This window comes from Mixophyes fleayi, chromosome 4 (assembly GCF_038048845.1).
Source record: "Mixophyes fleayi isolate aMixFle1 chromosome 4, aMixFle1.hap1, whole genome shotgun sequence".
Taxonomy (NCBI): Eukaryota; Metazoa; Chordata; class Amphibia; order Anura; family Limnodynastidae; genus Mixophyes; species Mixophyes fleayi.
The window spans coordinates 304,467,067-304,482,461 of NC_134405.1; the positions used below are offsets into that span (position 1 = coordinate 304,467,067).

At 38.3% G+C, this 15,395-nt stretch overlaps 1 protein-coding gene across 1 annotated transcript; it reads left to right on the top strand.

Annotated features, from left to right (window-relative positions):
• The first annotated feature begins 6,279 nt into the window (after positions 1-6,279).
• On the top strand, positions 6,280-14,240 carry LOC142150170 (proteinase-activated receptor 3-like). Its single transcript, XM_075205378.1, has 2 exons — positions 6,280-6,487; positions 12,846-14,240. The coding sequence occupies exons 1-2, from the start codon at positions 6,412-6,414 to the stop codon at positions 13,871-13,873; spliced, it is 1,104 nt and encodes a 367-aa protein (XP_075061479.1). The 5' UTR covers positions 6,280-6,411; the 3' UTR covers positions 13,874-14,240.
• The last annotated feature ends 1,155 nt before the right edge of the window (positions 14,241-15,395 follow it).

The window sequence follows — 15,395 nt, forward strand, 5'->3', positions numbered from 1 at the left end:
ATTTAATTTGGTTTTTATAACATTGCATTTATGCAGGTGATTGTTTGGATTATGGTAAATCTGATTAGATTAGATTGTGGGTGCATTTTAGCATTTGTGAGGGATTACTTGAAGGCTTCCTAAGAGTGTCAGCTCTTGAACTAAAAACTCAATGTTGGCACCACTTTGTGTTTAATAATCAGTATCAGTTTTTTGGGGGATTTTAGTCAATTTTAGATAGATCAGTTGGATTTGTGCTGATAAACCCTTTCACAGCCATAATACACACATGCCCAGGTGAAACAACTTTAATCAATTGCTCAACTACTGCTATGACAGCTCCTTGGGGCTAGTATGGGGCCCAGCAATAAGTGGTCAGGCTTGGCAATATGTGTACATCCACTCCTTAGGACCCTGCTCTACTCTTCTGAGCATGCACTGTTCTACTATGATGCAACTGAAAGCCCAAACAGGGCTCTACTGGAGGAAGAGCGGATCTCTACACAGGTGGAGGGTAAGGTAATGTGATATTTGGTATTGTGTAGTTTACAATTTCTAACTTAGCGAGCATTCATACACATTAGCCTATAAAATGTAAGTATGGCTTTGAATATAACTTTAATTGTAGTCATCTTGGCCGCAGCTTTGTACTTTATATGGTAACAGAAATTCTATTTGACGTCTGTAAACTTTATCATTTACATTAGAGATGTTCATTGACCCCCGTGTTTTGGTTTTGGATCTGTATTTTTTTTAAAAATTGCTAAAATATGCTAAAATCACATAATGTTGCTCTTTTTTTTGTTCCTACATTATTATTAACCTCAATAACACTAATTTCCAGTCATTTTCAGTCAATTTTGAAAACCTCACAGGTCCCAATATTATTTTCATCCACTTTCAGCCAAGGACTGCAGCAAGTTGGCTGGATACTAAGCGACAGAACAATGGCACAAACACACGGCAGTTCACAGCACATCTAGGTAACATTGCCACACAGCAGTGGCAGAAAAGAAAAGTGGTGCAAGATGGAGTTGTCCCTTCCAACCACCTTTATGTAAGATATTGAAAAGAACATGTACAGTTTAACAAATCAAGCACTGCAGCAACAAGGGGTGAAACTTTTTTTGCTCAAATGCTTGGTTTGTTTGAGCCCCCACAAAACAAGCTAACAATAGCTTAGGTGCCTTAAGTCCAACAGTGCTGTCAATGAACTCTACAGTGGCAAAATATTGTTGTCATCATCCTCAGCCCTCACCCTCACCAGTGTGTACATCATCCTCCCACAATATTGAATCATCCCCAATGGAATGCACCATTTGGTGTAATTGCCGGTAAAGTCCTTCCTCATGGAATTTGTAGTTCATTTTCATGAACTACATGCTCTCACAATATTGGTGGCATTATCAGAAATGACATATCCTGAGGAGAGTCGAAGTGGGATACGCCATATATCAATGACATCCCTTAGTTTTTGTAACAGATTGTCAGCTGTATGCCTCTTAGTGAAGCCGGTGATACACAGAGTAGCCTGCCTGGGAAAAATCTGATGTAGTTGGGTACATACTGCTGCTGTTCCTGCTTGTTAAGGCGAATCACCAACCCCGTGGGCTGTCAAAGTCATATAATCTTTAATTTGCTCACTTCCGCTTGTCCACATATCTGTAGTCAAGTGTACAGTGGGTAGAATGGCATTTTTACATTTTTACTAACCTTCAGGTAGAGGTGAGAAATAGATTTTCTAGTAAAATGGTGTTGTGATGGACACAAGACCTGGGGACACAAGACCTCAATTAACTGTCAAAAACCAGCTGCATTAATAGTGAATATTGGACGCAGATCTAACACTAGCATAATCACCATAGCGTCTGTGATCTAATTTGCAACTGGGTGACAGCTTTCATACTTGCTTCCTCTTGCAAAGGTTTGTTTAACAATCAATTATTGCAAACTACTAGTAGTCTTCTTCTTGGTCTGCTTCTGGGATGAAGATTCACCCCCAGCAGCAGCAGCAGAATGGGGACTAACGCTAAAGAATTCTTCTGAGGAATCCTGGATAGTGGGGGAGTCATCTAGCCTTAGCAACTTGGATGCAGGACTAACTCTGATCACTAGTGAGGATATTGATGAGGACAGTGTTGTGGGTGTAGATTGCATTTAGGTGAGAGAAGGAAGCTAGCTGATGCTGGACTGCATATTGTTATTTTTTTAGCATAAGTTTCTGATTTTCCCAAAAGCTTCCCATGAAATCTCTTCAAATGACGTAACATGGATGAAGTTCCTAGATGGTTAAGGTCCCTACCTTTACTGACTGTGGCTTTACAAACGCTACAAATGGCTAGACAACTGTTGTCAGGATTTGAGTAAAAATAATTTCACACATAAGAGGTGGATTTTTTGGTCTTATGCCCAGGCATGACAATGGCCTTCTTATCACTGACAAGAACTGCTTCTACTGTTGCAGGACTTACACAAACAACATCATCAACATCCTCAATAGCGCCATCGTCAGCTACACAAATATCCCCCTTATCCTGTTGCAATACCAAAGTGGCATCCTCAATTTGTGTATCACCGGCTACACTTGGGCTGCTCATCTACACATCTGCAGAAATGCTGAGGTTTCTTAAAGAGTATAGTATCAGAAAGTTCAGGCTTACACATAGCACTCGTGGATAGATTCTCCTCAGTGATTTGTGTAATTTTTGAATCTGAACATACTGTTTCTTCTAATGCCTTACTGTTTTCTTCCACTTCTTTTACAATTAAAAGTATTTGGGAACCACTTTTTGAGTCAGAATGACAAGGTCTTGCATCATCATGACTGATCTTACAAGAAGATGCCTCAACGGCAGTTGCAGAACTAGCACTCATAAAGAAAGGCAAATGCCTGATTCTTTCCTTTCCACTGCATGTTTAGAATGGCATGTTAGCAATTTTATTTCTTTCTACAGTTAACTTTGCCTTGATTACAGGTGTTTTTTTTCTTTACCAAGGTAAAAGGTGTTTTTTTACATTTTAGTTTCCCTGACTTAAAAACATTATGCACTTTAAAATAGGCTTTAGCAGATGACGTAGAGGAATTACTATCATTATGACTGGTGCCAGCAGCTGCTTCTAGTCTTCTGTGGACTGATGTGAATCCATATCGATGGCACAGAGCAATGTAACTGGAGACTTTTATGAACACTGCCAGCCCTATAATTTCTGTTTCAGCGCTGACAATGAGCAATTGTAGACTGGCAAGAACACTGCCACCTCTCCTGTTTCTGTGTGAGCTATTGCGCAGTACAATGTCGCTGGAGACTTTTAAGAACACTGTCAGCCCTATTATTTCTGTTTCAGCACTAAACACTGCCAACTCTCCTGTTTCTGTGTGAGCTATGGCACAGTACAATGTCAATGGAGACTTTTAAGAACTCTGCTGTTAGGAACCCCTCCAGCCAGTGCGACAAAACCCGGAGTCTGCTCTGAAAGTCTGGTGTTCGCTGGAGCCTCTACTGGTGGGGACAGACTTGGCAGCAGACAAACAGAGGGTCGTGAGATGTGCACTGACTGGGGAGAACCCAGCGATAGTGTGTAGGAGCAAACAGCAGAGTGAATCCAAGCAAGGGTCGAGGGCCGGCAGTAGACAGCAAAACCAGTAAACAAGCCGAGGTCAGAGGTCACAGGCAAAACAGCAGCGTAAGAGTCCAGGCAATAGATCAGGGTCAGAAGCACAGGTTCAGAGTCCAGGAACAGGCAAGGGTCATACACGGGTAATCAATCAGAGGTAGAAACACCAACACAGGAACAAGGTAGCAGGCAGCACAACTGAAAACAGGACGCTATAACCAGCAGTGAGGCTTAGATCTCACTGCCTTAAATAGTACTAAGAGCCAATCAGGACAGAGGAGGATAGGGCTGACAATCAGCCTCAGGAGGCAGCTAATTAATTACTAGCTAGAACTAGCATAGGTAATAACATAACCATGAAGCATGTATAAAAATATAAGTGAACCAGTTTAAATCATATGAGAGCTCCCCCTGGTGTTGGAGGATGTCCCTATACCCTCTAACATCTATGCCACAAGAATAATAACAGAGCACAGAAACTAAAGCACACGCCCGGCTGCTAGTTCACACCAGGATGTGGCGTACCGCCGCAGCTCGTGACAACTGCCAGCCCTTTTATTTTTGTTTCAGCACTGAACACTGCCACCTCTTCTGTTTCTGTGTGAGCCATGGCTCAGTACAATGTCACTGGAGACTTTTAAGAACACTGCCAGCCCTATTATTTCTATTTCAGCACTGAACACTGCCACCTCTCCTGTTTCTGTCTGAGCTATGGCACAGTACAATGTCACTGGAGTCTTTTATGAACACTGGCAGCCCTATTATTTCTGTTTCAGCACTGAACATTATCTCCTGTTTCTGGGTGAGCTATGGCACAGTACAATGTCAATGGAGACTTTTAAGAACACTGCCAGCCCTCCTCTTTCTCTTTCATTAATCACGCTGCCCAACTGAACTGGAGACTACCAAGAACCCTACTACCCTTTCTGTGTCTCTCTGTGAAATGGTGCCGGATCTCAGTAGAGGGTGATACTTATAGAATCCAAAAACGATGACGTTTTGCCACGTTTCCAGTTCAGAGGAAATGCGGAGGAAGCGTGAAAGTACCGTGCCGAGCCGGCTCGATACTGCAATGTTCAGGTGGGGTCGGTTTTCGGAAAAACCGAGCCCGAGCATCTCTAATTTGCGCTAGGGTGCCCAAAATGCCTTTGCATTACTAAACTATACATTGTTTTTTATATACTTTATAATAATATATAACAGTAATGTAGACCTATAGGTAGGCCTAAAGTGTCCCAATTTTTAAAAATGGGGAATAAGGGGCAAATGCAGTATTTGTAGAGGGGAATTCCAAAGGCTTAATTTCAGAACAAAGCCAAAAATCTTGCTACAATGAGCCTGCAACAGACAGTTGTTTGTAGTCAAATTGAGTTTCCTACCACAGGCACATACCAATACCACAGCAGAGCTGACCCAGAAGTCAACTAACTTATGTATTTAGATTGTGAAAGGAATGTCACAAAAACAAAAAAACAAAGGACATACATACAACATCTGTTCTGATAATGCCATCATCCTCAAATGGTGTTACTAGAACAGAATCATTAAAATGTTTAATTCTTAGAATAACCTAGCCTAAACTAGCGTTATCCATATAGCCATGGGGCTTGCCAAATTTTGTTTATGTTAAACTAACCAGTTACTGCATGTACAGTGGAACTGAAAGTTCAGATTTGGACTTTCCGATTCACTAACATAAAAAAAAGTAAAAACAATATGAAACAGACTTGTGGTTAACAGATTCAGGTGATAAGAAATCATTGCTCGCAAGCAAAAATATAGTACAGAAAAATTGGATAAGACTTTTGCGTCCAACATATACTTTCTATAGGGAAATGAAAGGCGTGAAAAGCCAATAATTTTGTTGTCATAGCATAAAAAAATAAGGAATAGAAAGCCACGAAGATTTAAGTGTATTGTGTTTTGATTTGTGAAGCATTACCACATGCAAAAATGGGGAATTGTATTCCCCCAAAATAGTAGAATTGTGTACTGATGGTTTGAAAAATAGGAACTACCCCCAAGTGCGCTTTTGAAATTGTTGGGCAATTGATAGATATGTAGGTCTATATGTATGTCCAAAAACATACAAAACATACTGGTAGGTTAATTGGCTGGTAATAAATTTCTCTGTCTTGGTGTGTGTGTATGTTAGGGCATTTAGATTGTAAGCTCCAATGGCTCAGGGACTGATGTGAATGAGCTCTCTGTACAGAGCTGCGGAATTAGTGACATTATATAAATAAATAGATGATGATGATGATGATGATGATAACAATGCTGGTTTTGTTACAATACACAAAAAAAAACCTGTTTTTTTAAACTTACACTTATTCTCATTATACAAACTATTTATGATCTTATTTAAAAAGGAATAATACTTAGGATCCTGAATCATCTTGATCTGATGTAGTCCAGAGGAAAAAAAGGAAAAAATATCCCCAAATCTCTTGTGAACCCCCTAAAATTGGCCAATGTTTTATAGCTTTAAAGGTTTACTGGTTTATATAATAATACTGATGTAGGCATCATTGTTGCACAACTGATCTAGAAGTAAGTAGCCTACAGAAAACAAAACAAAATGAGATATCTAGTGATAACGTCATATCTACTATTGTAACACTGAAAGCAATTAACAAGAAAGGATGTGAGGGGAGGTATTCTGCTTTTTGACTTCCATTTACGCAAGGAACAGATGCCACTGCAGGACTTAGTTTTCTGGTGATAGATGTGTACCGTTAAACAGAAGAGTTGAGCAAGAGTGGAAGCAGCTAAGTGAAGTCGAGAAATAAAGATTTAAAACTACAGCATTTCACCATGTCTTCACGTGCTCTGTGCACTATTGTGATCCTATTAACTCTCCTGAGTGTCTCCAAGGCAGCCTGCACCAAAGGTAAATGTAACTCTTGTATGTTCGTGCTTTAAATGTTTTTCTTTTTCAGTGTTCATATTTGTAAAGTTTAGAAAGCTTGTACAAGCTTTGCCTTCAGACTAGCACAACAGAGGATGCATTAATCAATCATGCAATTAAAAGCAGAAAATGAAAAACACATTTCAGAAGAATCTTTTTGATCTTCAACAATAAAGAGTAGATAAATCTAAAACAGATGCACTTCTAAGATTGTGGATATGTTGTGAGCAGAAAATCCTACAGATAGGGGAGATTTTAAGGACATTTGTGCCCCAGTAGTCTTATTTTAGATTATTGTACACAATTTCATAGATAACACAAGGGGTATATTTACTAAACTGCGGGTTTGAAAAAGTGGAGAGGTTGCCTGTAGCAACCAATCAGATTTTAGCTGTCAATTTGTAGAATATACTACATAAATGATAACTAGAATCTCATTGGTTGCTATAGGCAACCTCTCCACTTTTTCAAACCCTCAGTTTAGTAAATATACCCCATTATCATCCAACAGTTTCTATCGTGTTTGCTACAGTCTACTAGCCAAAAATCAGACGATTGTTCTAAACTATTTTTATTTGTGTTTATAATGAACGTTCATTTTTTTCTATTATTATCCTGTATGTATATAATGGCATCATATTCTGTAGTATTTTTCAGTAGAACTCTGGTCAGGATCAAAACCAAATGCCAGTAGCAGTAATGCTTATCACTGTGCCATCCAGCCCTTATAGCTGTTTTCACATTGTGGAGCAATGAGTTAAAATCCTGTCAGGGTAGGACTGGAACTTACAAACAGCCTTGTGATACAAACCCAGCTGTGTCTAAAATCATTACAGGACATTTTTCGTTTACTGATGTTTATGTACTTATCGGTTTGTGTGCAAATTCTGCCTTATATGGTATTTTCGACTGTCTTCAATGTGCGGTTGTGTCTGTAGGATTTCAGAGATGCTACAGCAAAAACTGTTTACTTTTACACTGATTGGAAATACAGTATCCCTCTATGTGTATTTAAAGTATTTGGAGGCATGCCTATAGTATAAACATAAACGGTAGAAAATAACTCGAAACACTTTATCAATTAGCAAATGGTAAATTTAAAGATATATTAAAAAAGAGTAGATATAAAGCAATGGTAAATTTTCTGTAAAACATGATGGGGCTGAGTCATTAAGGCGCGCAAAATGAACGTATTGTGTGTTTTTGTTTTTCTTTAAAAAAAAAACACATTTGCGCGTCTGTATTCAAGTACAAGCGGATCTGAAGAAACGTCTCTTGGTGAATACGGGTCTAGGTCGGCTCTGCTTATACAGCACTGTATTCAGACAGACACAATACACTGCTGGATAGAAACAATACATATATGGAATATAAAGTCCTAGCACAACCCATATAAAATAATCAGTTTTAATTATTGTCACCTGTTAATGATATGTTTAATGAATAACTTAATGCCAATATGTTGTGTTGATTCAATAAACTACAACATCACACTCGAAAATTAAAATAAGGGGGTTGTTCCTTTCATTTATCACCCCTTACCAACTGACTGTCTGGGACATTTGAGCTGGGACTTCCTAAAATTTGTCTCCAGCTTCTCAGCCCTGCGTACTCTCTGAACAAATATGCTTTATTTCAAGAGCATTTTACAGCCTGAAGGAGGCCACATATCTGCTTGGCCATAGTCTTGTCCTGCTTTTGCTGCATTATAATCCTCACCAACTATAGCCAGCAAAAAACAAGATACCACTGACCCCCAGGATTTCTTTAAGGCTCAAGTTCACAACATCATTAAACAAGGAACTGGTCTTATTGCCCTTGTTGGATTTTTAAAATTAAATTTACACCACAGAGTCACAACTTTGGAGGACAAACTGGAGAAGTACCTGGAGGCACCTGGCAAATTTTGGTGCCTCACAGCAGCAACACTTTCCATCTTCTCACGTAGGGTAGAGCTACCATTGGTGGCCACAGGTTCTGGGGAATTTCTATCGCCTGCCCCATGGTTATAGCAAAGTTGTGCAGGATAAAACAGCAGTAGATTTTCCTGCACACCTTAACTGGGTTGCACATTAATGCAGCCCTTGTCTTATCCAAGCATTGCAAGCAGTTTCTGTGTGCACTGCAGGTCCCAGCAAACCCTTCTATACAGAGATCTTCTATCCTATCCTTGGGCCTATAAAATATGAACCTTTCATTGGATATCCGTTGTCACCTGATAATTTAAAAAAAAACAGTTACCTGACACAGGGAGCAAAATTGCTTAGAATATCTTAACTCTATTTAAATTTTTATTGGAATTGTTTATCCCCCAATTAATAACATATGAGAAAATCAACATATTTTTTCTATGTATTTTGTAGCAGTGTAGGTAGACTTCAGGATTTTAGAATCTTTTACATAAATTTATTTATAGGCAATTTTTGTTGTTGTTGTTTAAACTCTTTTATTGATGCAAAGGAAAACAGGATAATAAACATTACCATTCTTACATAAACTTTCCAGTCTTTCCATAACATCACAATAAAGGGGAAATGATAAAACATGTGGGAACAGAAGGAGTCAACAGAGGAAAAGGTAAAGGAAGGAATGGGGGTTTGGGAAGACCGTTAGGAGTCAGATTAAAAGTAGCAACCAGAGAGAGCCCAGGGGGTATATTTATTATTTACTAAACTGCGGGTTTGAAAAAGGGGAGATGTTGCCAATAGCAACCAACCAGAATCTAGCTGTCATTTTGTAGAATGTACTAAATAAATGATAACTAGAATCTGATTGGTTGCTCTAAGCAACATCTCTACTTTTTCAAACTTGCAGTTTAGTAAATCTAGCCCCAAGTGTTTCTGAACTTATAAAAAGGAATAGGAGAGACAGTTGTGGTATTCGTCGGATATCTAAAAACCAAGGACTTAACGTCTGGGGTCATATATTCTTTATAGCAATCTGTATCTTTTAATTTTAACCATTGAAGCCATGTGGCTATAAATTGAGATGACTTGTCATTGACAGCAGTAATTAGATCGTCCATGGTCATATAATAATCTATCTGGGCATACCAATCGTTAAGTGGCAATTATTAACATATAATGAGACACTCACCCACACTACTTAAAGATTTAAAAAACACAGTTATTAAAAGATATATGTTTTTTTTTTGTTTTTTGTTTTTTTATACCCCAGCAACTAAAAAAAATCATCCTATGTTAACGTCAGCTATTTCAGCATTTAGGACCTCATTTAGAGTCGGACGCAAAGTCTGTCTAAGAAGTGTAGGAGTGGGAGTGTGCCGCAGCTTGGTAGGGTATCACGAGTGGCAAGCAACCCCAGTGGCGTCCCACTTGTAATACCCTACTGACCTGCGAGCAGTTCCTGCAGCTAGCTAACTGCTTGCACCACCTAATTCCTGCCGCACAGCTTTAGCCCTTTTTTGAAGTGTGTTGTGTCTGCGCCTCACTGCGACTAGGATTTATTTACATGGTCACGCCTTCACAATTCTGCGTTCCCCCATTCTCTGGAAGTGAGTCGCAAGCTGTCGCAAGTGTTAATTGCGTCCAAGATGCAGGCGGATATGGTGCTAGCTGCACATGCGTGATAGTGGTTTTTTGTTTGATGCGCCTAAAACGGACTTTGCGTTCGACTCTAAATGAGGTCCTTGGTGTTTATTGTTTTGGTGTTTGGTAGCTCTTACCAGAGACATACTTCTTGGCACTGGGCTAGATGTCAGAGTCAGTTACTTCTCCAGCGACCTTCGCTGTCACCATCAATTTTTATTAGTTTTCTATATTCAAAAGTTAGGACATTTCTCCAGCCACACAGCAAAGAATAACATACAAATCATCCCCCATATAAATAATTTTTTGCCTTATAATTAGCTTGTAACATCAGATGGGTTCAATAACTAATATAGAATATACCTAGAATGCCAGTCACTAATGACTGCTTTATTATTATTGGCTGATCATGCTGCTACCTTATAATAGCCACACACAGCTGATACAATTGTTATTCCACTACCGTATGTATCATGTGTTCCCCACACCTCTAAGATTCTAAGATAATTTGGGCATAGTCACCATTACCTTCTGTTTCATGTCTTTGTATGTAATTTGTGTCATGATCCCTTCATTGTACAGCGTTGTGTAATCTGTCAGCACTTAATAAATTCAAATATTATAATAATAATAATAATAATAATAATAATAATAATAATAATAATATACCTGCTTTGAAAAAAACACATATGATCCTAATCTTGAACAACAGATGTGTTTACCACAATGTCAGTTGAGGTACAGTTGTTCTAATATCGATTGTACTAAAATTTGACATTGCGATAGACATTACCAAACAAGAGGACAATAAGGCACCAGCATTCTTAAGACATCCTGTATCAATTATAGTTGATTACCTGGCACAAGGGTGGACTATGATGATATGAGCTGAGCACTAGAGTCTTTTGCCTAATAATTTGCTGTGCGAACTTATGAAATGCACATTGCAAAGAACATATACAAAGTCATTAAGTACTTAGTAGACACAAATGCATCTACTCCTTAGCAACAGGCTCTTCATTTGCGATATGAGATATGGTAGATTTGAGTCCAAGCATTTTTGACATCTTGATAGTGGAATAAGCGTCTATATGTATATGCCATTTGTATACATACTGACATGTCCATGCTATATGCTCCCCTTTGTCCATCTGTGAGGTGCTGTAGGCGCATTCTCCCAGGCACTCTTACTCATTCTCTTACTCACCACCCAGCTCAGTCCTATTCATCCCAGGATCGAGGGGGTATTTACACCCACAGGTGTACCTACACATGCATGTCAAAGAACAATGTATGATTTGTAACATACATCCTAGTTATATAGCCAAGTGGTCTATATATGAACATAAACCATCCTACCAATATACATTATCCTGTTAAGTGTTTTTATAAACTATATATGCCATATGTCTTTAATCATGAACTTAAACCATTGACAAACAGTAAACTTATCACTTTAATCAGGAAACCACACAACAACTTTAAATTGGCAAAAGTTAACTTGTTTATTTATTTTATTTTAATTTTAATCCTGACCTAAATTGGCGGTAAGAGCAGAGCAGTCAGCATGCAAAAGGAATGCCAAACAGTGGGAAGTCATACCCTTGCCCACTGGTCCCAGGAGTAAACTCCTTAAATGTAAACCTTCTATCCCTTTATCTTGGGTTCTGGCTTACTTCTAACTATGTAGCATCTACCATTGTGAGGCTCTTGTAAACCTCCCTAGGCCTGTATTATGTTCCAGATACTGGATTCTGATCTGGCCATTACAATGGGACTGCTGGGAGTATGCCCTCTGGTAAGAATGTCCATCTCCAGTGTTGTAATTGTGGACTACATATATTAAGTGCCTTCATTTAGGAACTTGCCCCTAATATTTGCATGAGTGCAATAGCCCTTCCTCTATCATGTACAGAACTGCAGGACCTACAAACATATGAACATATGGGCATCATTTGTGTGTAATTTATTAATTAACTTTTCACTCTTTTAATGACTTATGGTGATAATTTTAATTATTAACTTTTTTTTTAGATAATCATCTGTTGTATTTTATTAATGCATATTTTTAGCATTCATGTTTCTAAAAAGGTATGTCCATCTCTTCCCATTTCATTGTATTTAGCCAAACCAAATACTGGACTGGGTTCATTATTATTTTCTGTAAATCTAAGTAAGTGTCTCTAAGTAAGAAGAGCCTAGCACTCTACTAGCAGAGAATAAGTGCAGCTATGATTCAGTTGTATCTGCCTACAGACTCTTCACAGGTCTATTAATACAACAATTTTATAAGTGCGTATCAATAGCCTTAATAAGTTGAATAAAATGCAATGTGATGTGAACAAGAGAAGATGACCTCACAAGGTCACAGTTACCTTCAAAGTGACATTCTCATCTTTAAACCTTTTCCTCCCATTGCACCTTTCTTTTGGATCTGTACAAGAGATCACCTCCCAAATGTTTCTGCCTGTAGTGGCTATGGGGTATAGTTACTAAACTGCGGGTTTGAAAAAGTGGAGATGTTGCCTATAGCAGCCAATCAGATTCTAGCTGTCATTTTGTAGAATGTGCTAAATAAATGACAGCTAGAATGTGATTGGTTGCTATAGGCAACATCTCCACTTTTTCAAACCCGTAGTTTAGTAAATATACCCCAAGATGTGCTGTGTGATTTACAAATGTTCTACTTAATTTTTTTTAAAAAAATCAGCTCTGATGTTTTAAAGTCGTAGGTCTTAAAATAAATGTGAATGTAATTAATATTAATTAATGTTGCTTATTTCTTTTGACAGCTGCCAAAAAAGGTAGAGGCTTTTTGCAAACTTGTAACGATTCACGACTAGACATTGACATTCAGAAACATCTGGCATCTACCATCAGTACCAACATTATTCCATCATTCTATACAGTGGTATTCCTCATTGGACTTCCAGCAAACGGTATAGCTTTGTGGGTGTTAATTTTCAAAGCCAAGAAGATCCCATCTACTCTGTTACTAATTAACCTGGCAGCTGCTGACTTGTTACTTATGTTGGCGTTGCCATTTAAGATTGCCTACCATTTCCTGGGAAACAATTGGATTTTTGGTGACGCTATGTGTATTGTAGTTACTGCCGTGTTTTATGGAAACATGTATTGCTCTATCTTCTTTCTCACGGCCATCAGCATTGATCGCTACTTTGCTTTGGTTCATCCCTTTTATTCCAAAGGTCTAAGGGGTTGGAGAAGCTCCACGTCAATTTCTATTGGAATTTGGTTAGCGGTAATAGCCGGTGTTTCTGCATTCTTTTTTGTGCCTCAGACAAAAACATTTATCATACCAGACATTACGACCTGCCATGAAGTTTGGGTCCACTGCTCAGGCTATGACTGGTACACCAAATATTTTATCGGACTTTTTATTGTGGGATTTGTCATTCCTTTGGTCGTCATTTTGTTCTGTTATGTGCCAATTTTGGTGACACTGGCAAAGAAAAAGGGATCTCACAGACATGTGATAAGACTGCTACTATTGGTGCTTCTAATATTCATTCTTTGCTTTACACCCAGTAACATCTTATTGATACTCCATTACTTGGAAACAGACCGGGAATGCCATAACCAACTCTACTTATGGTACATAATGGCACTGTCTGTAACAACATTAAACAGTTGTATTGACCCTTTTATTTACTATTATATGTCTAATGACTTCTGGACAATGGTAAAAGACACACTTTGTATCAGCAAAGAAGGAAACAGGGAGTCAACAGAGTGCACTAAAAGATCGAGGCTTCCATTGTCTTCAGACAGTAAAGAGATTGTAAGAACAGGTGCTTAGCTTATTAACACCACAAAACCAGTTTATCTGGGATCTATATCATACTGACAAATTAAAATGTGTGTATATAAATAATAATCTTTTAGTCTGTTACCTGTAATGAATTAATCGCAGTACATACCTCTGTATGCAATATTTCACTGTATATGTATGTATATATATATACATATATATATATATATATATATATATATATATATATATATATACAAGGCCATGTTTATCTTCCGTTTCATGTCATTGTATGTTATTTATCTGTATCCCCTCAATGTACCAGGCTGCGCTATATGTTAGCGCTTTATAAATTTAAGACGATGATAATATTATATCTTTATTGTGCAAATTTGAAAATCTGCATATTATGTTGCTGAACATTATTAAACAATAATTTCAGATGGTCCTAATTTATTACCTGAATAGTGAATGGTATTGGCTGCTTTAAAGTGTACTTGTCGCCTACTGTGGAGGCAGCCATCAGTTTTGAGGAACGAGTGTAATCAATGTAATATATTACTTTTTCATGCGCCCATTGTGTCCTTTTAGTTGTTTAAGAAGTGGGGTCCAGGGTCACCTTATAAAAAAAAGAAACACAATCAAAAGAAATTAACAAACAATACATACCACACAAATGCTTGATGTTTAGTAGGTCCAACAAAAGCTTTATTCCAACATAGAGACACAGGGCCTGATTCATTAAGGAAAGTTAAGCAAACAATTAAGTAACTTTTCTTACTCAATTTTTCTGGACAAAACCATGTTGTAATGCAAGGGGTGCAAATGAGTTTATTATTTTGCACATAAGGAAACATTTGGCTGTTTTTTCATGTAGCACATAAATTCTTGATAGCTTATGTGTACACTGAAATTTAAAGTTGATCTAGGACACTCCCTTCCCCAAATATAAATCTGCCATCACGTTTTAAATTTACCTCTCCCTCCAATGCAACATGGTTTTGCCTTACTTACTTTTGCTTAACTTTCCTTAATGAATCAGGCCCACAGTCACTACTACAGTGACATCATAGGTGGGTGCTAGCCTGTGATATCACTGCAGCTATGGATGAGAGAGCTGAGCATTCTTCCTGCTTCCAAATCCGAAAAGGTACACACATGATGATCCTGGCCCCTAGCCAGAGTGATCCTGGCCCCTAGCCAGAGACATATCTAGGACAGATCACTTCTTGCATCATTGGAGCCTTTTAACGTGGTCAAAGGTGATCTTTCAACCACGCTTACCAACACCTCATGATGGCGATCTGGTCACAAACTCTGCATTATCATTTTAATTAAATAAAAACTGCAGTATCACCGTGTGTGTGTGTGTGTGTGTGTGTGTGTGTGTGTGGTCGGCATAACCCAACACCTGCTGACTTTACTAAAATAGTAGCAGTTACTTACAACAATATGAGCTGGACTGCTCAGTGTTATCAGAGCCATAGTGACTTTTGGAGCAGGGAGGGGAAGTGACGGTCGCACAATGTGCCCCAATAAATAGGGTACGCAATAGAGATGCTTAAATCAT

What these genes read in the sequence shown, in the direction of transcription:
- LOC142150170 (XM_075205378.1), top strand. Translation starts at nt 6,412, where the DNA reads ATGTCTTCACGTGCTCTGTGCACTATTGTGATCCTATTAACTCTCCTG. An exon ending in CAAGGCAGCCTGCACCAAAG is followed by an intron (nt 6,488 to 12,845) that starts GTAAATGTAACT and finishes TTCTTTTGACAG; the next exon opens with CTGCCAAAAAAGGTAGAGGC.